This window comes from Mobula birostris, chromosome 2 (assembly GCF_030028105.1).
Source record: "Mobula birostris isolate sMobBir1 chromosome 2, sMobBir1.hap1, whole genome shotgun sequence".
NCBI classification, from domain to species: Eukaryota; Metazoa; Chordata; class Chondrichthyes; order Myliobatiformes; family Myliobatidae; genus Mobula; species Mobula birostris.
The window spans coordinates 96,516,940-96,540,004 of record NC_092371.1 but is presented as its reverse complement, the minus strand read 5'-3'; the positions used below and the strand labels follow the sequence as shown (position 1 = coordinate 96,540,004).

The following is a 23,065-nucleotide window of genomic DNA, read 5'->3' as shown; positions in this document are numbered from 1 at the left end:
TCCCAGCTTGTCTTAGGATAAGTCCTGGCTCATGCTAGTATAGTGTTAAAGATGAGTCCTGGCTTGTTGAAGGATAAGTCCCTGCTCTATGTTGTTTAGTTCCTAGTCTGTCTCTGAGCTCCAAGAACCCAAGCCTCGAGGATCCCACAGCTGAGCTCCAAGAACCCGAACTCCAAGACCTGTCATGTCCTTGCTTGGTTCTGGAGCCCGAGGCAAGACCCAGGTTCTGGGTCCTTGTCCAGTCTCAGGCTTGGAGTCCAAGCCTTGTCTCCTAGTTCATGGGTCCTATTCCTATTCCTAGTCCTAGTCCTGCTTTCCCTAGCCCAAGTCTGCATTCTTGTCCCTGCTCCTTGCCTGAATCCTGTCACATCCCTACTCTAGTCAAGTCCTGTTCCTTGTACTTCAGTGTCTGTGTCTTGCATTTGGGTCCATTCCCAGCACCCCACTGTGACATCTGGAACCATTCTAGAATCTAGAAATCCTTGAAAGAACATAACTAATGCTTCTATGATATCTTCAGTCATTTCTTTCAGAACTCTGGTGTGTGCACTGTCTGGTCCAGGTGACTTAACTACCTTCAGAACCTTCTCTCTAGTTATGGTAACTTAGGTGGTTGGATGAAACACTCAATGAAATGTTGTCCTATCATCAAAAACATGAATAAAATTCAATTCTTGGCCACTTACAGACCATAGCTGTAATGAGAGTATTTTACTTACAAGAGCACAGATAGTAAGTACTATGTGAGCCCCTGTATTAAACATTTTGCACCAAAGAAAAGCTGTTTTGATTTTTTCCCCATTTTTTTGCTGCAATTCATTGTTTTATCATCAATTATCTTGTTTGGTTTAATTTGTCCAGTAATTTTTTAGTGAATTAGTCAGGTTTAATATCAATGGCATATGTCATGAAATGTGTTCTTTTCCATCAGTATATTGCAATATATAGTAATAAAAACTAAATTACTGTAAGTATATATAAAAAACAAATTAAAAATAGTGCAAAAAAAGAGGGGAAAATAGTGAGGAAGTGTTACTAAGTTCATTGTCCATCCAGAAATCTGTTGGCAGAGGGGAAGAAGCTGTTCTTGAGACTGAGTGTGTGACCTCAGGCTCCTGTATCTTCTTGATGAGAAGAGGCCATGTCCTGTGCGATGAGTGACCTTAATGATGGATGCTGCCTTAATAAGGCATCACCTTTTGAAAGTGTCTGAGATGCTGGGGAGACAAGTGCCCGTGATGGATCTAGCTAAGTTTACGACTTCCTGCAGCTTTTTCTGATTCTGTGCAGCAGCCCCTCCATCCCAGCTGGAGATGCAACCAGAGGGAATGCTCTCCGTGGTACATATGCAGAAATCTGTGAGTGCTTTGGTAATATTCAAATTCTCTTCAGTTCTGAATGAAATATAGTCACTTTTGTGCCTTAGTGATTACATCAATATGTTAGCTCCATGATATACCCTCAGAGAAGCTAACACCCAGGAACTTGAAACAGGTCACCCATTCCACTTCTGATCCCTCGATGAGGACTGGTGCGTGTTCCCTCAACTTTCCCTTCCTGAAGCTCTCAATCAATTTCGTGGTCTTACTGATGAAGATTGTTGCTGCAACACCACTTGACCAGCTGATCCATCTTGTCCCTGTACGTTGCCTCGTTGCCATCTGTAATTCTGTTAATAACAGTTGTGTTGCCAGCAAATTTATAGATGGCATTTGAGCTGTGCCTAGCAGCACAGTTATGGGTGTAGAGAGAGAGTAGAGCAGTGGACTGAGCACATCCTTGTGTTGTGTCAATACCTTAGAAGGAGGCACTTACTCACAAACCAATGGAATTAATATCCCTCTTCAAAAAAAAAAGTTGAATAGTTTAAGTTTGATTTAACTTTGTGCAATGATTTTACCTTTATCTTGATGACTCATAAATTCATTATCTCTATGTACAACAGCAGTGCACAGCATGATGAGATCACAAAGGGATTCAGTGTATTACCCAAATGACCCAAGCCTTAAATGATGACTTAATTCAAAGGTTTTTCATTATTGTGAAGATTCTTTGTCAGGTGAGTATCTCTACACAGATTTTACTGCTTTATGAAATAGTAACAGGAGAATGCAAGAAGAATTAGAGGCAATGAATGGATTGAAGACATCCTTTCATGATGTCTGGCTACAATATGGAATTCTAGGCAACAGATCCTCATGAAATTGAGGCAAAGAATTATTTTAAAAGTAATTAAATTGTTGTTTGAATAACAGATTTTGGGTGTACTGCGGATGAGACTAGCATCAATTTATTACATTCCATGGATAAGATTTGGTTAGTACTTTATTTGGAAGCATATTTTATTAGCTTCATAGTAAATAAGCCAAGAACAAGGGGAAATCCAAATATTCACAGTACACATGGTTCTTAAAGGTACGTATACATAACAAGTACACTGCTACTGCTAAAAAAGTAATAAAAACATTTTGATAATTACTACATATGTTGTCATATTGCACAATTAACTATTTACAGACAAATATAAATATACATATTAGATACTAGTACAAAAATGTTCAGCCAACAGCTGTAAACTGCCTACTTCAGGGAAAGATTTTTGCATGTATTGTTGAAATTGAGGATTGTAAATCAAAATTATTACCATTTATTAACTAATCATTTTCAATGTTAATGCAGTTTATTGTCATCTGACTATACATATATACGCCAAATGAAACAAAGTTCCTCCGGACCACAGAGCACCCGCAAAGCATATATCACACACAGCTCATAAACCAAAATATTACCACAAAGAATATAGCTCAAAATGCTTGTAGCATGTGGCATAGGTAAACTGTAAACTGCTCATTGGCCTACTGATGAGACCTTGGAGGTGGCAGGTTATTCATTAGTCTCACAGCCTGAAGTGAAGAAGCTGTTACTTAGTCAGGCAGTCCTAGTCTTGATGTTCCTGTACCTTTTTCCTGATGGTAGTGGGTCGAAAAGATTCTGGGATGGGTGGTGGGAATCCTCAACAATGCCTTGGGCCCTTTGTCGGCAATGCTCATGGTAAACGTCACAAATAGTGGGGGGGGGGTGGAAATGGAGGGGGTGGAGGGAGACCCCAATGATCCTCTCAGTGGTGTTTACTGTCTGATGTAAGTTCAAGGCCGTGCACCTTCTGTATCACACAATGATGCAGCCAGACAGAACAGTCAGTGGTGCTCCTGTAGAAAGTTGTTAGGAAAGATTGCATACCTCAGTCTCCTCAAACTGTTGATGCTGCTCTGCCTTCCTGACTGATGCGGAAGTGTTGTGGGTTCAGGTTAGATCAACCATTATGTGCAGACCAAGGAGCTTTGTGCTCTTCACTCTCTCCACGGCAGAGCCATTGATGTGCGATGGAGAGTGGTCGACCTGTGCCTTCCTGGAGTCCACAATCATCTCTTTTGTCTTGTCCACTTTGAGACACAGGTTACAGTTCTCACTCCATTTGACTACTGCTATTTCTCCAGTCTCCCCATAAAAACCTCCATGCCTTGGTGACAAAGTCCCCTATCGGGAAACATTGTTCTGGACTGAGAATTAGAATCAGGTTTATCATCACCAACAGAGGTTATGAAATTTGTTGTTTGGTGGCAGCAGTGCAGCTCAGGCAAAACAAATTACTGTTTGTGAAAATAAAACTAAATAATGCAAAAGAAGAAAAGCAAGGCAGCTTAAAGAGTTCATTGATTGTTCAAAATTCTGATGGCAGAGGGAAAGAAACATTTCCTAAAATGGAGTCTTTCCCCTCTGCTATCTGGACATACAGTATGCCACCCTTTCTGACTCCTAATTCACCTTTCATCCCTGTTAAAGTACAGTAAAATCAGCCATAGCTGTAAGTCACCATCAATACATGTGCCAGGGATTATCCCAAGGGGTGGACCTGTGCATTAATGGAAACTATGGTTGCTGATGATTCAAGGGTTGCTTGCATCTCTTGTCTGATAACTGCTATGATAATATTTCCTTTACTGTACAATCACAGCATTCAGCCTGCATTGGGTTCTAAATGAAGAAAGCATACCACACTAAATTATGGCACATTAACAGGAACCCATTCCTCACAGACAGCATAAGGTGCAGAAACTACCTCAAAACATCAATGGACTGTGATTCAAATGGTAATCTCAACATTCATTTTGGATAGCAGGTAACCAGAAAAAGCAAATGGTTTGATTCTAGCTGAAGAAGTCCGTTGGAAGGCATGCACAGTAGTAACCATACTACGCTCCAAGCAGGACCAAAACTGGCTTGGTGATACGACTTAGAGGATCGAGGTTACTGTTGTTCCTTTCTGCTCCTTGTGGTGTATCAGGTGGCAACCTTGCCATTTTGTCTGATTTTCACAAGTTGCTAACTCGGCACTCAGGCCAGCACAGATGGAAAGCATGCAAGGAGCTGGCTGTCCTAGGACCACTTGCCTCGAACTCTGGTGTGGATGCTCCAACACCAGCAGCCAGAGGGTAGCGGTAGAAGGATGTTTTTTCTAGTTTGGGAAGTTTTGACCAGTGGTGTACCACAGAGATTGGTGCTGGGACCTTTGCTGCTTACATGTCTGTCAGTGCAGGAGGTAGCATTAGTAAATTTGAGGATGGCATGAGAGTTGGTGGTTTTGTGGAGAGCAAGTTAAGCATCTAAAGCTACAATAGAATATAGATGAAATGAAAAGTTGAGCAGACTCTTGGCAGGTGGAATTAAATCTCAACCCAAATATTGACCATTCCTCTTCCTCCTCTCTCCTCCCCCCCCCCCACCCCCCATAGATGCTGCTTAACTTACTGAGTTCTTCCAGCAGTTTGGTTTTTGAACTGATTTCAGCATCTGTAGCCTCTGTAAACCCCACAACTGGTGATTGATGGGCAGGAAAGGGGAATTGATGTATATGTGTTTGTGGACTACCTCCAGCACATCCCTAGGTTTGTCGGTTGTTAACGCATAAGGCACATTTCATTGTATGTTTTTATGTACATGTGATAAATAAATCTAAATTTCAAGCTGAAAGGCGGGAACCCTCTCCCTCTCCACTCGTTCAGCTCCCATTACTAAAGCCCGGCACCCGGAACATTGACCTTCCGTAAGTAAGCGCGAGTGTGAATGGTCGAAACTAACCTGAACTACCCAATGAACAGCAGCTACATGCCGACTGTGTGGCATTGATTGGTCAACAGGGTTTCCAGCGGCGCAATGAATAGTGAGATATTCTGGAATCTGTCACATGATTGGTGGTGTCAAAGAACCCAATGACAGGGGTACAGCGTAGGTGTCAGCGAATAGAAGCCGGCTCCCTGCATGCCCGGCTGTAGCGCTGGTTCCGGTGGGTCGTGGCGGCGTACGGGTGGTGTTTACCTGTGCAGGAGAACGGCGGAGGAATTGCTGGAGGAGATCACAGGAGAAACCAGTTAGCCACGTATTGTCTCGTCAGAGGCTGGGTAGAAGGAAGCATGGTAAGGTGGCCGGGGTGAGCAAGGTGGGGACCCGGTGTTGTATGGGGGAGGGGAAGGTTGGGGTGGTATGTGAAGAGATTGCACAGTCATTGCAGAACGTGAGAGACCCCCTACGGCATTTAGACATTCCCCACTGAACCTTTTTATAATCTCTGGGATTTGGGAATGTACTAAATGCGTCCGAGAACTGACAGGGACTTTGCGTTAAAAAATTACAAGCCACCTCCATTGCTAGTCGAGAAAAGGGTTCGTAACCAGGTGATTGCCTACTTTTTTTTAAAGTTACCTGATTTCTATTACAATTGATGTCATTTTGTGTCGGAGCCATTTCTAATCTTAGTGAGTGTAAAGATAACATCTGAGCTGCTAAGCCTCTCTTCACTGGCTAGTGGGTAGGTAGGGAAGTGGACTCAAATGAGTAAATCTATCTGCTGAGCAGGGCTCCAAGTGGCATTGTGTGATGGCCCTTAATATGATTGTCATGGTCATTAGGAAGAATATTTAACCCACTCCATTGCTGTCTGGTGTTCTGAATCTCAGGTTTTAAACCTGTAATCAACGCCAAAGTTGAGTTTATTGTCTCGCGTACAAGTCCATGTATATACAGGTGTAATGAAAAATTTAGTCATAGTCATACTTTATTGATCCCGAGGGAAATTGATTTTCGTTACCGTTGCCCCAACCAAGAATGGAGTATAGACATAGCAGTATATAGCAGTAATATAAATATAGAGTATATCCCATATTTTGTGGGAACATTACAGGTGCATAGCATTGTATATATCAGTGGACAGTAATTGGAGATGATTATAATTAAAAAATGCTGCTCTTCCCTCCATGTTTGTTTGGGCAGTGGAATTTTGCTATTGACATTTCTTGAATACTGCAGTATGTAAGGTTAGAAATTGCTTTACTATGTCAGTCTCTGATATTAAACATTATTGGGTGGCCTTGTGTATATAGGATTTTGTGAATGAGAATTTGTTATTTCTTTCTCCCTGTGAGAATAGATGAGCCTTCTTACTCTGACCTCATACTAAGATTTTACTTCCTCAGTCTGCATTGCCCTCACCAGAGGAAATGTACTAATGACTCCCTAGTTTCACCCTGAAAGTTAATTACAAATGAGTACACACAAAGAAATGATAAAGCTTGAATGTATGACTTGCTGTCAGTTTATGAGACCACCTGGTAATGTTGAGGAAGCTTAGAGTTTGCTGACTTAGGAAGTAGAATGGAATCTGAAGGCTCCTATTCCCTTCCTGGAGTTCATTCAATGTAACTAGAGAAAAAGACTGATATGAATGCTAATAGAGCCTTCTGATAAAATACAATTTGAAAGTATGTTATATTTTATTCCAACTTTTAAGCAAACCCATAAAAGATTTTGTTTTCTCAGTCTGATGCAGTTATATTTTTCCTGAGACTTTCTTTTCGTAATTCTCATTTCTTCTCAATGTAGTTTGCCTTCAATATGTTTGACCAAGCAATTCCGCAAGCATTTCGGAATCGGTTCTCAACGCAGTACCGCTGCTACTCTGTCTCAATGTTTGCAGGCAGTGATCGATCGGATGTAGAGAAGGGAGGAAAAAGTAAGTGGTTGGAATTTTACCTACTTTCCCATTGTCTAGTTGTTTTGTTAGCAGGCAGACAAGCAAAGTCTACTTTTCAGAAAGTTTTGATATCGGCACTCCAGAATTTTTATATTTATTGAATTTATTTTCTCTGAAGTTTTGTATTTCTGTATTGGAAAGTTCCATCTGAACTATTAATCAACTGAGCTGCTGCACAGCCATCATCCAAACCAACATTTAGCATCTGTGTGAGGCTATTACAATCTGACAGCTAGAAGAACTGCTGCCTGGGTTCATTCCTAATTTCCAGTGCTGTCTTTTGCAGTTTAAGTTCTCCTGTGGCAGCCTGAATGATAAGTGGCTATGTAGGTTAATTGCTTGTTGTAAATTGCCTCTACTGTGTACATCAGTAAAAGAATCTTAATGGGGGAATTAGCTCAGAATTACAGGAAAAATTGTTGAGAAAAGGGATTGCTTTGCAAGTTGACATAGACTTGATAGGCTGAATGGCCTCCTGATCATATGGAAATCCATCTCTGCTTCTGCTCAAATTATTTTTGGTAGATTTTTGTAAACTCTGGATTGCTTTATGTTGCATTCCTGCTCACGAAGAAGGGACTCAGTTGTCAATGGTTCTTTCACTTTGTCTTTGAATTCCCACAATCTTTTCTCCATTGGACAATATTCCAGAGCTGAAGAGGTACTGTAGAGATATCCTAGAACAAGTTCAAATGTTTGTAGATACTGGGAATGATGAGAACTTTCTGAATTTGTTAATTATTGTAAAACTCTTCTCATCAACGTGAAATATACTTTACATTGAAAGGAAAATATGCTGCTGTTGCATGCCAGGTAGAATAATTTGTTTTCCCTGCACTTGGAATAGTCTATTCTTGATGTCAGCAGACCAGCCAACAGCTGTTGGACATTAACAGAATGGGAAGTTGCCAACTTCTTGGCACAGTTGAAGGGGTTTCTGACCTATTTTGCGGATTACAGTGCTCTTGCATGCTGTGTAAGAAGCAGTCTACTTCAAAGCCTCGACATGGGGAAAAGAGTATGAGTTTTTCTATTTGAGTATGAAGACACCCAATATTTTCTATTTCACTAATTTACATTGTATTTGGTGTTTCTTCTTGCACAGTAATAATGCCACCGTCTGCCCTGGATCAACTGAGTAAGTACCTGAATCTGTATGCATCCTTGTACCACTGTTAAACAATACAGTTTTCTGTCCAGCATTTAGTGCTAGTGACACGTCATTTTTCCACATGCTTAATATTGAATATTTAAAAGTATAAAGTGGTATTTTTGAAACAAAAAAACTGTTGGGAGAACTCGACACCCTGCATCGGGACAGAAAGTGCAGACAGAAGATTGGCCTTGTGTAGAAGTGAGAAGGGGGAGTGAGACAGAGGCTGGTAGTTGATGGATGGAGCCAGATAAGGGAGGAATGCTGGGCAGATGGAATCAAGAGATGGAGGGGATAGGAAAAGTGAACAAAGGGAACAGAAACCCAGGTAGATGGCAAATGGAATGAAGTGGGGCAAGGGTGATGAGTCTGGATAGTGAGGGGTTTTGGGGTTAAATGAATGACAGGAGAGAACCTAGATGGCCTGGTGGGAGTGGGAAAGAAACACAGGATGTAGTGTCCATGAAACTGCAAAAATTAATGTTAATTTTTATTGGGTGGTAGGCTTCCCAAGCAAAATATGAGGTGCTGTCTTTGACTTTATAATTTTCAGTTCCTGTGGTTTATTAGCAGTGCTCAATAGGTTTTATGGTCATATCCCTATTCCTGAAATATATCTTCCTCTTGTTTTTCCTTTTATGGCTGGACTGAAATAATGTTATTTTTATTGGCAGGTCGACTGAACATCACATACCCAATGCTCTTTAAACTTACTAACAGGAAAACTGACCGAATTACGCATTGTGGTGTTTTGGAATTTGTGGCTGAGGAAGGAATCTGTTACTTGCCTCACTGGGTGAGTGCATGTTGTTGCGGAATGTGACTGCAGGGAGAATTAATCAGATTGATTTATAACGTGTACATTGAAACACGCAGTGAAATGCGTCATTTGCATTAATGTCCATCAAACATTGAGGATGTACCAAGGCAGCCTGCAAGTGCCTCCACAGGTTTTGGTGCAAATATAGCATGTTTGACAGAGCAACACAGAACACAATAAGCACAACAAAACACGCTCCTTTCCGCTCTCCCACCCGCCCTCTCACCCATGCATACGGACAGTCCAACTCTAGGGCAGGCTTCCGGGCCTTCAGTCACCAGCTTCAGCCATCGGTCTAAGACTTCTGAACCTCTGATCAACTCCTGGACCTCGATTCTCTGCGTTGACCCTGGTCTAGCTGATGGTGGAACAAGGAATTCCAGGATCAAACGCTTGAGTGTAACAACTGACCTTTATTCCTCTTGTATGAATATCCACCAACCTGAGACATCCCTTTATCACCATCAAATCACGGTATCATCACAGCTTTCAAATGAGCTCTATGCAGCTCCAGAGGAGTTAATAAATCATTTGAATTAAGGCAATGTACATTGTTAAACTCTTTATATAAATTTACAAAATATTTTAAAGTTTCATTATTCTTCCCCACGTTGGCCCTTTGGAGAAAAGATTAAAATCCAGTAACACCTTACTTTTAAATATTCAGTGTTGCTGTTAAGAAGCAGTTGCTGTTGGTATTAAGATCAACAATGTTCCCTCAGCTCGTGGTACCAGACTAGATAAATGGTTTGTTTTTCTTATTGGTGACTACTGTTGTGCAAAGTTGTCAAATGTTTCCACTGTAGCAAGGTCCATAGAATATTTTGCATAAAGTGAAGACTTTTTTTAAAGTGGGTAAGTAAAGGCATCCGTTAGTCTTGCGAGACCATGGATCTGTGCCTGGAAAGTCTTCACTCTCCAGGGAGCAGGCCTGGGCAAGATTGTATGGAAGTTGCCCATGCTGCAAGTCTCCCCCCTCCATGACACCAATGTTGTCCAAGGGAAGGGCATTAGGACCCATACAGCTTGGCACCAGTGTCGTCGCAGAGCAATGTGTGAATAAGTGCCTTGCTCAAGGACACAACACGTTCCCTCGGCCGGGGCTGGAACTCACAACCTTCAGGTCGCTAGTCCAATGTGTTAACCACTTGGCCACGTGCCCTCACAATGTTTCAGAAATTAGTTCCTGCCACTCTGGCAAATACCTGGAAATGATAGTGTTTAAAATCAATACTCCATACCTTAGACTGATCTTCATGGTGAAGCCTGACATTTTAATTGAAGGAGTAGCCTCAGATCTGAGGTTTTCTGGCCTGGGGATGGTTTAAAAAGGGGGACATGGTTGCGTAGTGGTTAGAGCAGTGCCAGTAATCATTGATGGGGGTTCAATTCCTGCTACTGTCTGTACTTCCTCCCCATGACTGTGTGGGTTTCCTCTGGGTGATCTGGTTTCCTCCCACATTCCAACGATGTACATTTAGGATTAGTGAATGAGTGTGGAGATATTTGCAGACTCAATCCTCTGAGTGTTGCTTGTTGACACAAATGGTGCATTTCACTGTTTCATGTACATGTGACAAAGTTAATCTTTAAAAGACTAAGGGAACTGTTGGATGGTGTACCAGTTATGAAGTGACACTTATTAAACCAGAGCTTGTTCAACAGTGGTGTTGAATTGACTTCCATTCCCTAGAGCAGCAGTTTCCAACCTGGGGTCCACGGACAGCTTGCATATTGCTACTGGGTGCATGGCATAAAAAAAGATTGCGAACCCTGAGCGAGAGAATGGGAAACTGAGAATGACTTAAAATATAATTGGGAAAATACTGAGAAGCTCTTGTGGGCACCACCAGCAAAAGCTGGATTAAATGCTGTTGAAAGGGAGCTGCAGTCTTGAATTATTGAAGTCTTTTTGGTGATTCGTCCGTTGTTGGGAAATTCCAGAATAAACAATGGAAGATGTATTTCTAAATTGAGATTGTAAGTGACTTGCTGGGAATTGTGCAAATGACGGTGGCATTGAGTGCCTGTTCCCCTTGTCCTTGTGGGTGATAGATCATGAATTAGGGAAGTCCTCAAAGAAACGAGAGGAAGTGTAAGGTTAAAAAAATCAGAGCAGAATCATTGGGGATTTAAATCAGGAACGAATGTTTTGCAGACAAATTTGTGCAAACCTGTACTGAAAAGACAATGTTAAGTAAAACAAATGTTTAAAAACTGAGGTTAATTGTTTCAATTATATGGTTAGAATGTGAATGAAGACAAGGATGTAGAGTTAGAAATGGGTAGATTGAAAAAAAGAGCCAATTCATATGGGGCTGTTATGCATATCCACTGCTATCTTAAGTTGGCCAAACTAGTGCGTAAATCTCTCAAACACTCTGGGTGCAGCAAATATTTTTGTTAACTTGAATGGTTATGCTAAGTATGTAAAGCATCTGTCTAATTGGTTGGGTTGGTAGATGTCGCGCCAAGAGTTCAGCTGAACAATGATTCCATTTACCACTGTCTCTGGTGATTTAACCCATATTGTCCCCATCTCTAGATGATGCAGAACTTGCTTCTGGAGGAAGGGGGCCTGGTCCAGGTAGAGAGTGTGAACCTCATGGTTGCCACTTATTCCAAATTTCAACCGCAGGCTCCAGATTTCCTGGATATCACCAATCCCAAAGCTGTGTATCCTTCTGTTCAGTACTGTTTCTATTCAATGATTGCAATTTGAATACTGAAGGTGCATCTTCCAGAACTGAATTTTGCTCAAATTAATATTTTAAAGTAAAATTTTACTACTTCATGGAGATTAGGTGGTTTCTAAATGAGGAGTGTATGACCTGATGTCATAAGTTGACTTTATTGAATCAGAATCAGTTTTATTATTAAATTTTGTTGGTTTGCAGCACTGCAAAGCTTGATGACTATGTTTGAGAAGTTTGAAGAGGTACATGGATGGTAGGGGTATGGAGGGCTGTGGTCAGGGTGCAGGTTGATAGGAGCAGGCAGTTTAAATGGTTCGGCATGGACTTGAGGGGCCGAGGGGACAGGTTCTGTGCTGTATCTTTCTATGAACATTATGAAGTGTTATAAGCCAGAGTAGTGTATACTTATCTGGTCACCATTCTATAGGAAGGATGTGTTTACACTGGAGAGGATACAGAGAAGACCCAATGGGATGTTGTCTAGAAGTGGAGCATTTTAGTTATGAGGTGTATGACTAGATGAGATGTGATAGTTTCTATGGAGCAGAGGAGGCTGAAGGGTCTGAAATTTGAGAGGTATATAATGGGAATCCTCTTCCCTTGCCCACCCCGCACCCCATAGAAGTAACTAAAACTAGAGGGCTTAACTTTAGGGTAAGGGATCAGTAGTTTAGAGAGGATCCGAGGAAAAAGAGTAGCTGGAACTTGGAATGCACTGCTGAGGGAGTGTTGGAGGTCGTGACTTGTATCTAGAGAAAAGGTTAGATTACCAAGGCATAAACAGCTGCTGATTAAATAAAATTAGTTTGATTGGTCAAGAATTGAGTTTTGTGTCAAAGGCATGCCTTGTAAGACATGAAAATGCCTGACGCAGGCCTCTAATAGTCTGAATAGATGTTCCCCTCCCTCACCCGAGTTTTGTGTCAAAGATCCTTCCATGGAGCTATCCGTGAGATTACCTTTTTTTTTTAACATTATCTCAAAGCTGTCAATGAGTTCAGTGCTGGAAGCATTTGCTGATAAATGTTCAGCTGTGTGCTCCTGCGGTTGGTGTCCTCTCCTTAATGTTCAACTCAGATTAGAAAATGCCCTGAGGAACTTCGCCTGCTTGACCACTGGTGACGTCATCGCCATCAACTACAATGAGAAGGTGAGTGGTCAGTGGTCCATGGGCAGGGATTTTCATTAACACTGATACTTCTACTGTCTGATAAATACACAGCTTCAAGTTAGTTTCTCCTCGTTCATGGCTCTGCACTGTTGATAGAAGATGCGGAGAAAGGACCTGTAGTGATCAATTTGATCCAAAAGTTTTAAATTGGACTGAAGAAATAGACGGCCAGAAATAGCATTTAAAGATTTCAATTCTACTTGAACTCTAACACAGTCGTGTACACTGGGCATATTGCAGAAAACTTTAGAGTTACCTCATTAGAACGTTTCCTGCCGCAGTCATACCTTGGTTTTGGTGTATATATGTCATATTGCTAACGCTCGTCTAAAATAGTCGGGAAGACGACTGACTGTAGAGTGAAAGTTGATGATCCAGTTCAAACTGTCTTTTCCCCACAGGCCTGAACAACGTGTCTCAATGTGTGCAATGTATTAAGTCACTCAGATACATCCATTAAACAAACTCAATGTATTATATCAGACTGCATGAATCTAAGATGCTGTGCTTTGGCCAGCCTGTACACAAAGAAAAAGTTTCTTTTGAAGGGTTTCTGTGTTTCAGATCTATGAGCTCCGGGTCATGGAAACTAAACCAGACAAAGCTGTTTCTATCATCGAGTGTGACATGAACGTAAGTTTCATTCTGTCTTGAAGTTTTGTGAATATATTTTAATAGCATACAGTAGGGAGATTGTGGTTGCCTGTTCTAGCAATATGCTGTTGTCTCACCAGGTGCCCTGCAGAAGTCTTCAAGGTGGCAATCATAGTGCAGTTGCATTGTTAACTTGCATTAGATGGTCAAGAATTCAAATCCCAGATATGCCATAGAGTAAACAAGAGAAAATCTGCAAATGTGTGTAAACCCAAGTGACACACACAAAATGCTGGAAGAACTCAGCAGTCCTGCCGAAGGGTTTCGGCCTGAAACATTGTACTTTTTTCCATCGATGCTGCCTGGCCTTCTGAGTTCCTCCAGCTGTGTGTGTGTGTGTTCTTTGTTTTTCCAGTGCTGCGTTACCAGATGTGTTGCCTTTTAATTGCTTAGTAAATTAAGATTCGCTCCATTTTCTCAAGTAGTCTTAAGATATCAATGGGACTATTTGAAGAAAAGCAAGGGAGTTATTTTTTATAGCCAGCCATTATCCTTGCACCACCATGGACTTCTCACATCACTGCTAGCTTTTGTGTGCAAGTGAATTACCAGCATTTTTTGATGTAATTTTTGAAAACATTGTTGCCTTTGAAAGCCGTGGAGATGTTATAATAGACACCACCAAAATATGTTGCTTATCTCTCAACCGTTCTAGCTTGCTCAGAGTGGGTGAGGAGGAGGGAGTCAAACTTCAATGGACCAAGGGCCAGCTTCACAATACAGTCAGTGGCCTCTATTAGGTACACCTGTACTCAAGATCTCATTAATGCACTTATCTAATCAGCCAGTCATGTGGCAGCAACTCAATGCATTAGAAGCTCGTGGATATGGTCAAGGGACTATTGTTATTCAGACCAAACATCAGAATGGGTAAGAAATGTAGCTTTTACTGTGGAATGATTGTTGGTGACAGACAGGGTGTTTGAGTATTTCAGATTTCCTGGGGTTTTCGTTCACAACAGTCTCTATAGTTTACAGACAATTGTGAAAAACAATAATAAAAAAAACATTAACTGCAGTGATGTTTTGTTAATGAGAGAGATCAGATGAGAATGGCTGGACTGGTTCAAGCTGACAGAAAGATGACTAACTCAAATAACCATGCATTACAACAGAAGAGCATCTCTGAACGCCCAACGCATTGAATGACTGACAACAGCAGAAGACCATGAACTTCTACTGGGTGGCCACATTATTAGGTACAGGGTGTAAGGAGAACCTTTCTGATATCTAGAACTATGACCATTCAGGAATTAGAAGCCCCAGAAGATGATCATTTTCCACTAGTTTCTTAAAGGCATTGACTTTAGATGCAAGTCTCCATTATTCCTGTATGATTCCTGGTGGTTAGTCTGAGTGACAAGCGACCAAACATGATTAAGACTAACTGCCCTCGCGTCATGACTATACATGAGATTTCTGTGGGAATTTTTTTTGCCTCTTCAAAATCCATGGTGTAGAGGCACGTTGTGGGACATACAATGTCAATTATTTCCACGGCTGAGATGAGCAATCTCTGTACCCACTGGTGACCAACTAGTGTCTCCTGGTCTCTTTAACTGCTCCATGCTGGCAATGTGCTGTTCAATTGCCTGCAGGCCCTTCCAGCTGTGGGTGATGAGCAAATAGTGTCACAGATTCCCAGTTGTCTACTTTAAACATGGATCTGGACCATCTGCTTATCTACTATTTCTCTTTGTCCAACATTGTCTGAGTTCATGGTTTATATTTTTTCTTTATGTAGGTAGATTTTGATGCCCCATTGGGTTACAAAGAGCCTGAAAGGCATTACCAGCCTGAAGACACCTCGGTATGGAATGCACTAACTAATTCTTAGATAGTCTGTTATGGATGATATAGAAGGGTGTATCAGTCAGATATGAAAAGGGTTTTAATGTAACTTTTACCCTTTTTTATGGCTCTCAGAAATGTGTGTTTTGCAAATGAATAATTGAGTACAAAACTTTAGGTTGATACCTCTCTGGGAGGTGTTGCTTTGTGGATAAGTCATTATGTCTGGGGACCTATCAGCTTTCCTGATGCTTTTTTGGAAAAAAAAAGGCACTATTTCAAAAAAAGTGCAGAGAAGAGTTTCATATTGTGTAGCCCCACATAAAGTTATCTTTTCCTTTACAACCTGGTTTTCGTATTCAGACTTGTCACATGTACATCGGAGCGTATGGTGAAATGTGTTGGTTGCACGGACAACCAATGCAACCTAGGTTGTGTGCTGTGCGCAACCCACAAGCGTAGCCACACAATCTGGCACCAACAATGTTCAGCAGAACAACGTGGAACACAACAAACAACAGAACAACAACAGCAAAACTATCCCCTTCCTTTCCTCCCTCCCTCCCATACACACAGGCAGGCCTCCAGCCTCCATTCTCCAGGCTTTCATTTGTTTTTTGTCTGGTTTTCATTTTAAGTGATCTTTCAAAACCAGCTAACTAGAATTCAAAGCTGAAACAAAATTCCTGTAATAAAGATAGATAAAGCTTATTGATCACTTAGGGTTTTTGATTACTTACTGCTATGGAAGTAATGTGATTAAAAAATAAAGACATTTAGATCTTGATTCATCTCCTGTACTGTATTACAATCATTTAATAGCAGCATAACTTTAACATGCCTGTTTTATTTTTGACAGTATTTCCATTGTTTGATATTATATGGATAATCTTGTTTCTAGGATCTTGAAGCTGATCATACTGCCTTTGTGCCAATTGACTTGGGGTTCCGGGTAAGTAGAAAATGTAACTCTGTGTTCTGTAATGGAATAACTGGGAATTCTAGTTTTGTTGTAAAGCACTCTGCTAAGCTAGGTGCTTTTCTGTTTACAGTGCCTATATGATATGTTTTGAGCATCAAACGTAGATCTTGTTCTACCCTGGCCATTACATACATATGAATTTGGAGCAGAAATGGACCATTCTGGCTGGCAAAGCAGGTAGAGCATAAGACGCTTGATCTGCAGGTCGCATAGGGTGTAACTTTCTTTGGGTGACAATGCTACCTCACAATGCCGGAGAACTGGGTGCTGTCTGTGAGGGTCCCAAAGACCTGTGGATTGATAGGTTAATTTCCCCTGGTATAGATGAGCGATATAATTTTGGGCTGATGCAGAGTCGACAAGAATGTTGGGAGAACAAAACCAAGTGGGATTAATGTTGGAATAGTGATTTTAATAAAAAAAAATTATATAAGCAAAGAGATGGTCAATGGTCAGAGGCCAAGTGTAAACTAGATGCATCTTGTATTCCATTTGGGTGGCCTGCAGCCCAATTGAATGAACACTGAATTTCCAGTTTCTCAGAACCCAGTCCCCACTTGTTGCTTTCCCATTCCCATCAGTCCAGCCAGGGTTTCTGTATATATTCACCTTTTCCATCGCCACCCCCTACCTGGATCCACCTAACATTTACTAGCTCCTGTCCTGGCTGTCCCCGCAAATAAGTACCAACTCTTTTTACTCCTCTCTCTCTCTCTCTTCCCCCCCCCCCACCGTACTGATGCAAAGTCTCAACCCAAATTGCTGAAGCATCTCTTTTGCCCCAAACTGATGCTGCTCAACTACTGAGTTCTTCCAGTAATTATTTCATAGAAATGGATACACTTTTGACCAGTTATGTTAATATGTAGATTCTCGACCCCAATCCTGACGGTAGGAAGGCTAACAAATTTTGGAATATCATCATTATGTGCCATGTCGTATGATGTAGGCGATCATGGTCCTCCATCTGTCCTTAATTTGAGAAGTTCTAATAAGCTCTTCAAAACTTTTGCTTGCTGTCCCTTGATCTAACTCATGAATGTAATGTGCCGTTGACCACAATCTTTTCTTCCATCAAATTTTCATGTCACTGCAAGCTGTTCGAGCTTCTCCTTACTCAGTACATGTCCCAAAACTCCCAGTAGTTGTTTCCTGATTTGATTACAACTGTATAAACTTCAATTGACTGACAAACTCACTCACTGCACTCCCATTGGCAAAGAAGCTATGTAGCATCCATACCAAGACTACCATACCCAAAAACAGTTACCTCCCCCATGCTGTCAGGCTGAGTAATACCTCCATCCGTTAACCCTGCCCACCCCCACCACTACAACCACATCAGCCACTCAGCACCCTTCATTCCCCCCCCAACCCTATGCACTGCCACTTTAAGCTTACGCTCCACATTTCATGCCTACACTGACACAGTCGTCATCCAACTGTTTTCATCTGCCCTGCTGCTACCTAGAACAGTTCCTCTTGCCAAGAATCATTTGTCACTATCATTTCCTGTCCATCACCTTGTAACAAATACTCTTGCATCTAGTGTCACTTTGCGAATATATGGCCACACTCAACAGTTACTTGTACATGGCCTTTGTCGGATTGCTTTTATATTTATTATGTTTTTATGCTTACTTTTTAATGCTGCATCGGATCCGGATTAGCAATCATTTTGTTCTCCTTTACACTCGTACTGAAGAATGATGAGAAACCACCTTGAATCTTAAAATAAAATTATCAAAATCCTCAATGAAAAGCAGAATGTTAATTTTTTGCTGAACTGGTAAAGCGTCCCTTGTTTCTCCTGAATTTGCTGGTTACGTCTGATGTCACTTCGATCCAATTTTAAAACCGGACAACAGATTTGATGAGAATTAACAGGCTCATACAGTTACACATTGCCTTGGTTTTGTCTTCTCAGCCATTTACTGGTGCTGGCAACCGACTAGATGGAAAAAAGAAAGGAGTTGATCCCAGTCCAGCACAAATCAACCCTGAAGATATTAAAAGGTGAACGTCTGAAAACAAACTGGGGTTGCACATGATCATCTGCTGGATGTTTGTCATGGATGGCCATCCATGTTATTTTCATGAATGTACCAAAGTAATCATTCTCCATCTTTTGAGTCCTTCTGGTGTCAGGATCCACTCCACTGACTTGAGTTTTCATCTTTTTTTTTTTGTGTCCATTCATTCTATCACTGCAAGCATGTTTTGTTAGGACTTTTAATAGTGATCAGAGATGGTGATATGATCAAGGGGTAAAGAGGGGACAAAGCATCTTACAGGGAAAGATGGCCCATAGATATTCCATTCATTGTATAAGACATTGGCCTTGGCAGAAGTTTCTCCAGAAGTCAGATATAATTTTACCAGTTGATTTGTTGTGATAGTAGTACTGATGTTTATTCATGGCTTTGATCAGATGCTAAACTAGTTTATTTTCACATTGCATCACCAATTTTTTTTTTGAAAACTTTATAATTGTTAGATATTCATCATCATAAGACCATGAAAAATTGGAAGGGCTCAGATAAGAGGAGAAAGATTAAAAATATTTCCTGATTAATCAAGAAAAAGTAGGGCTCATTTCAACATGAAGGCAATTATGATGATCTTTCCTTTCTTGTTGCTTTATGTACCCAGTGTGTTTGAGATGGGTGGATAACCTATTATCAACCCATTACTGATGGAGCCATTGACTTTTGGAGAACTAGGATTGAGAAATTTGAGCTAAAGATATTCTGTCTTTCACATTTTGCTGTGTGTTGATTTTTTTCTGTGCATGGGTTGTAATTGAAATTTTGAAATACAGTACTAAAAGATAATGCAAATGTACTATATATCAGAACTTGCATTCCAAGTGATATTTTCATGCCTGCACTGAAAGTTGATGAAATTTTTGTGGAGTATTGATGCTAATACAGTGTAGGGAATGACTGCATGCTAGATAGGTTGCCGATGTTGCAAAGACAAAGGAGCTGGTTATAGACTACAGGGGGAGTGAAGACAGACTCACCCCTAATGACATCAATGGATCTGGAGTTGAGAGGGTGAACAGCTTTAAGTTCCTCAGCATACACATCACCAAGGATCTCACATGGGGTGTACATACTGGCTGTGCGGTGAAAAAGGCACAACATCGTTTGGTATGGGCCTCCCAAATCCTAAGAACTTTATATAGAGGCAAGACTGAGAGCATCCTGATGCCTCATATGGGAACTACATTTCCCTCAGTCGCAGGACTCAGGACAGCCCAGCACATCTGGAGATGTGAACTTCCCGTTATTCGGGACATTTACAAAGACAGGTGTGTAAAAAGGGCCCAATTGGGGACCTGAGTCACCCCAACCACAAACTGTTCCAGCTGCTACCACTCGGGGAAACAGTACCGAAGCATGAAAGCCAGAGCCAACAGTCTCCGGTTCAGCTTCTTCCACCAGGCCATCAGACTGCTTAATTCATGCTGATACAACTACGTCTATGTTATATTGACTGTCCTGTTGTACATACTATTTATTATTACAAATATTACAAATTACTATAACTTGCACATTTAGACAGGGACGTAATGTAAAGATTTTTACTCCTTATGTATATGAAGGATGTAAGTAATAGTCAATTCAATTCAATTAACCATAATGCTACAAGACATAGGAGCAGAATTAGTCCATTTGCCCACTGAACTTATTTATTTGTCTTAGTGTAATGAAAATGCACAATGTTGGATATAGTCAGCTGGGAGGTGAATGAGAAATGATTAACAGTGCAGTTCAATGACCCTTTGGCAGGTGATCAGTTCTTGCAGTTTGTTGGTGTCTACAACAGTGCCTAATTATACTTTGTGTCCATGTATTTACAGTCCAAATATTTAAAAGGTGCTTAAGATTTTGTGTTCATAATTGCAGGACTGTGTCAGCTGTAACTGCAGACTAACTTTTATTTTTGCCATTGATCAGAGGAATTCCAAACTATGAGTTCAAAATAGGAAAAATTACTTTCATCCGGAATTCACGGCCACAGCCAAAGCAAGTAGAAGAGGTGAGTGAATGTTGTATGTAAATAATCAATGTGTTGGTTTGTAATGGTTCTGTTTCTAAATGTTTAATAATGGAGCTGCTCTTGCTAATAGGAGGTGCACTTGATGTCAGCCTTTGTGCTTATGCTGGAAATCGGAGTGGATTTTAAAATGATATTGATCATGTATTCTATCAGAATTCTTTCTACTGAACTGAGCCACACAGTGTCATTGGGACTGGGTTTGCTGAGTCACCTTGGCCAAACAGCTTCACTTGTATGCCCTGTGAAATCTGATATCAAGAAGGGGAATGGTGCTGCTGTGAAATATGAACTTAGGCATTCATTCTGCAAATGGAGTACCTTCATGACAGGTGCAGAATTAGGTTGTTTGTTTATGTTCTTTGGCTTCCCTGACCTTGTGTAAAGTAAATGCATTAACACGGCTGTAGTTCTGAATTCTATGTCTGAAAGTTCAGCTAGTTGTTCAATATTATGAAGTCCACATGCTGGGTACCAGGCAAGTGGAATGGGAGGGTAAAAACCTTGAAACTCAAGATGTGGCTGAGCCAGGTGTTGAGGTGGAGTGATTTTTGCTAAACCTGACTTGACAGTAATTGATGTGTAATTCTGTCAAATATAAGAAAGAAAGATGTGGCAAAGCTATTTGTCCTCTCTCAAAAGTTATGTTATTCAATAAAATCATAGATGATCTGTTGCTTTAACACCGCTTTCATGTAATAATCCCCACGCGCTGTGAAGAGTTGCTCTCTCAAACAGCTAATGGATGTTTTAAGGGTGAAAGGTTAGTGCTGGGTTTTGAGATGTTTGCCAGGCAAGGAAACTTAAATCCGATCCAATTTAAATGCAAGGTCATTTTAATTCCCTGATCATTGGTGCAGCCAAGTAGACGGAGGGCGGGGTGGTTTTCCACACGGAGAGTTAATTGGGGGAAAAAGTTGGTTGAGTCACAGTAAGAGGTGATGTGGATTGGATCTTGTTATAGGAAGATTGATAGCAAGAGGATTGGACATATCCTATGTAGCTCTTCAAACACACTGCTATATTTCTAAATTTGGTGGCCAAAATTCCTCCTTGCACAAGTAGTCCTGTGAAAGTATTTGACTTTTGGCTCTGGCCTTTCACCTCTTCAGCTGCTGGATTGTTTTGAGATCCTAAAAACCCAGTGTAGGTGCAGATGGAGGTGGACGGCAACCTGGCCCATGGCCTGAGGAGAGCTTGTCATAAAGCTTCTCACCTACTTTTACACCAAGTGTACAAGTTGGGACAAGGTTAACCATTATAATAATGAGCTGTCGGATGTTTATTTCAACTTTCCACCCATCCTAGTGGATTCAGATTACTGCTTGTCTGCAGGTTGAGGCCAACCACTTCAATTCACACACAAATATGATTAGTAGAAAAAGACTAGGTTTTCACCAAGCAGCATTAACCTCATGCAATGAAACAAGAAATTCTAAAAAGACTGGGCAGTTCTAGTGGAGAGTAACAGACTGGAAATTGAGCTCTGTTTACTTTTACAGTCATCACAGATACTGTCTGATCTTTTTCAATATTTAAAGCATCTGCTGTATTTTGTTTAAGATTTCCAGCATTTGCAGTAATATCAATGTGTTTGTAATCAGCACTGTTTTGCCATTTATTCATACGAAAACTCTGCAAATTGTACATGAATATATGAAATTTTTCAATTCAGACTTGAAGATTAAAACTTTAGAAAGTAAAGTTTTATTAAATTGATGTAATGGAAGAATTAACAATTGTGAGTTCACTGCTTTCTGTAGATCCTGTCTATAAGTTGTCTATGAGAACTTGTACAGTTTTAACTGAGTTTATTAAACAAGAACATTGCACAATATCTTCACTCATCACAGCAGTTGACCTGTTGATTGCTAATTCTTCCTGTAATTACTTGGATTGCTTTAAAGCAGTCGTGGGCCACGCTCCAATGTGGCAATCTTGTGCACTATTTCACTTTGGGAAATGCTTAGCTTTGACTGTGAAGCAAGGCTGAATTGTGCTAAACCTTCACAATCATTTGTATTTGTGCAGGACTCTGGGCCCAGCAGGTTCATTGCATTCTCTGGAGAAGGACAGTCTTTGCGCAAGAAAGGAAGGAAGCCTTAACCTGCTGAGAACTGTAATGGCAGAAGAACGGCCTTTTCCATTTGAGGAAGTGGCAAGAGTTCACAGGAGCTGGAAAAGACTGATTCACTACGTATTTTTAACAAAATCATTCATGGTTCTCTAATGGAATCCTTTGCACTATCTCTCTTACAGACTGGCTTTCACTCTTGTGTGTCTAGCTTTAATGGACAATTGATTTTGACTGAAGTGACTGGTTTAAGAATGGAATTCTACACAGCAGGCCATTGCTAACTATCTTTAGGTGTGTTTACAAATGTTACTTTGTATGTATATAACCTTCCTTTAGTAAACCAGTTTTCTGACATTTCAGGATTGCTAGTCTTGTGATTCCATGCAACAAGTTGTCCTATTTAGCTAGCAGTCATTTAATTTACTGTAGTCTCAGTTTATAACTCTACAGTTGAGCATTAGTCAAGATAAAATATAAGCACAAGCTCAGGGAAAAGCCAAGTATGCAAAACTAAGGCCAAAGTCTTGTGCAGAAACTGAAGAGAAAAGGGCAGTAAAGTTCTCCAAGTA

The 23,065-nt window shown here is 40.8% G+C and overlaps 1 protein-coding gene across 1 annotated transcript; it reads left to right on the top strand.

Moving 5' to 3' along the window:
• The first annotated feature begins 5,302 nt into the window (after positions 1–5,302).
• On the top strand, positions 5,303–22,850 carry ufd1l (ubiquitin recognition factor in ER associated degradation 1). Its single transcript, XM_072245469.1, has 12 exons — positions 5,303–5,474; positions 6,937–7,066; positions 8,193–8,225; positions 8,915–9,036; positions 11,606–11,736; positions 12,834–12,906; positions 13,492–13,560; positions 15,326–15,391; positions 16,274–16,324; positions 18,282–18,370; positions 20,320–20,401; positions 22,451–22,850. The coding sequence occupies exons 1-12, from the start codon at positions 5,472–5,474 to the stop codon at positions 22,523–22,525; spliced, it is 924 nt and encodes a 307-aa protein (XP_072101570.1). The 5' UTR covers positions 5,303–5,471; the 3' UTR covers positions 22,526–22,850.
• The last annotated feature ends 215 nt before the right edge of the window (positions 22,851–23,065 follow it).

Coding starts and splice junctions, on each gene's coding strand:
- ufd1l (XM_072245469.1), top strand. Junction 7,067..8,192: donor TGTAGAGAAGGGAGGAAAAA/GTAAGTGGTTGG, acceptor CTTCTTGCACAG/TAATAATGCCACCGTCTGCC. Junction 16,325..18,281: donor CAATTGACTTGGGGTTCCGG/GTAAGTAGAAAA, acceptor TTGTCTTCTCAG/CCATTTACTGGTGCTGGCAA.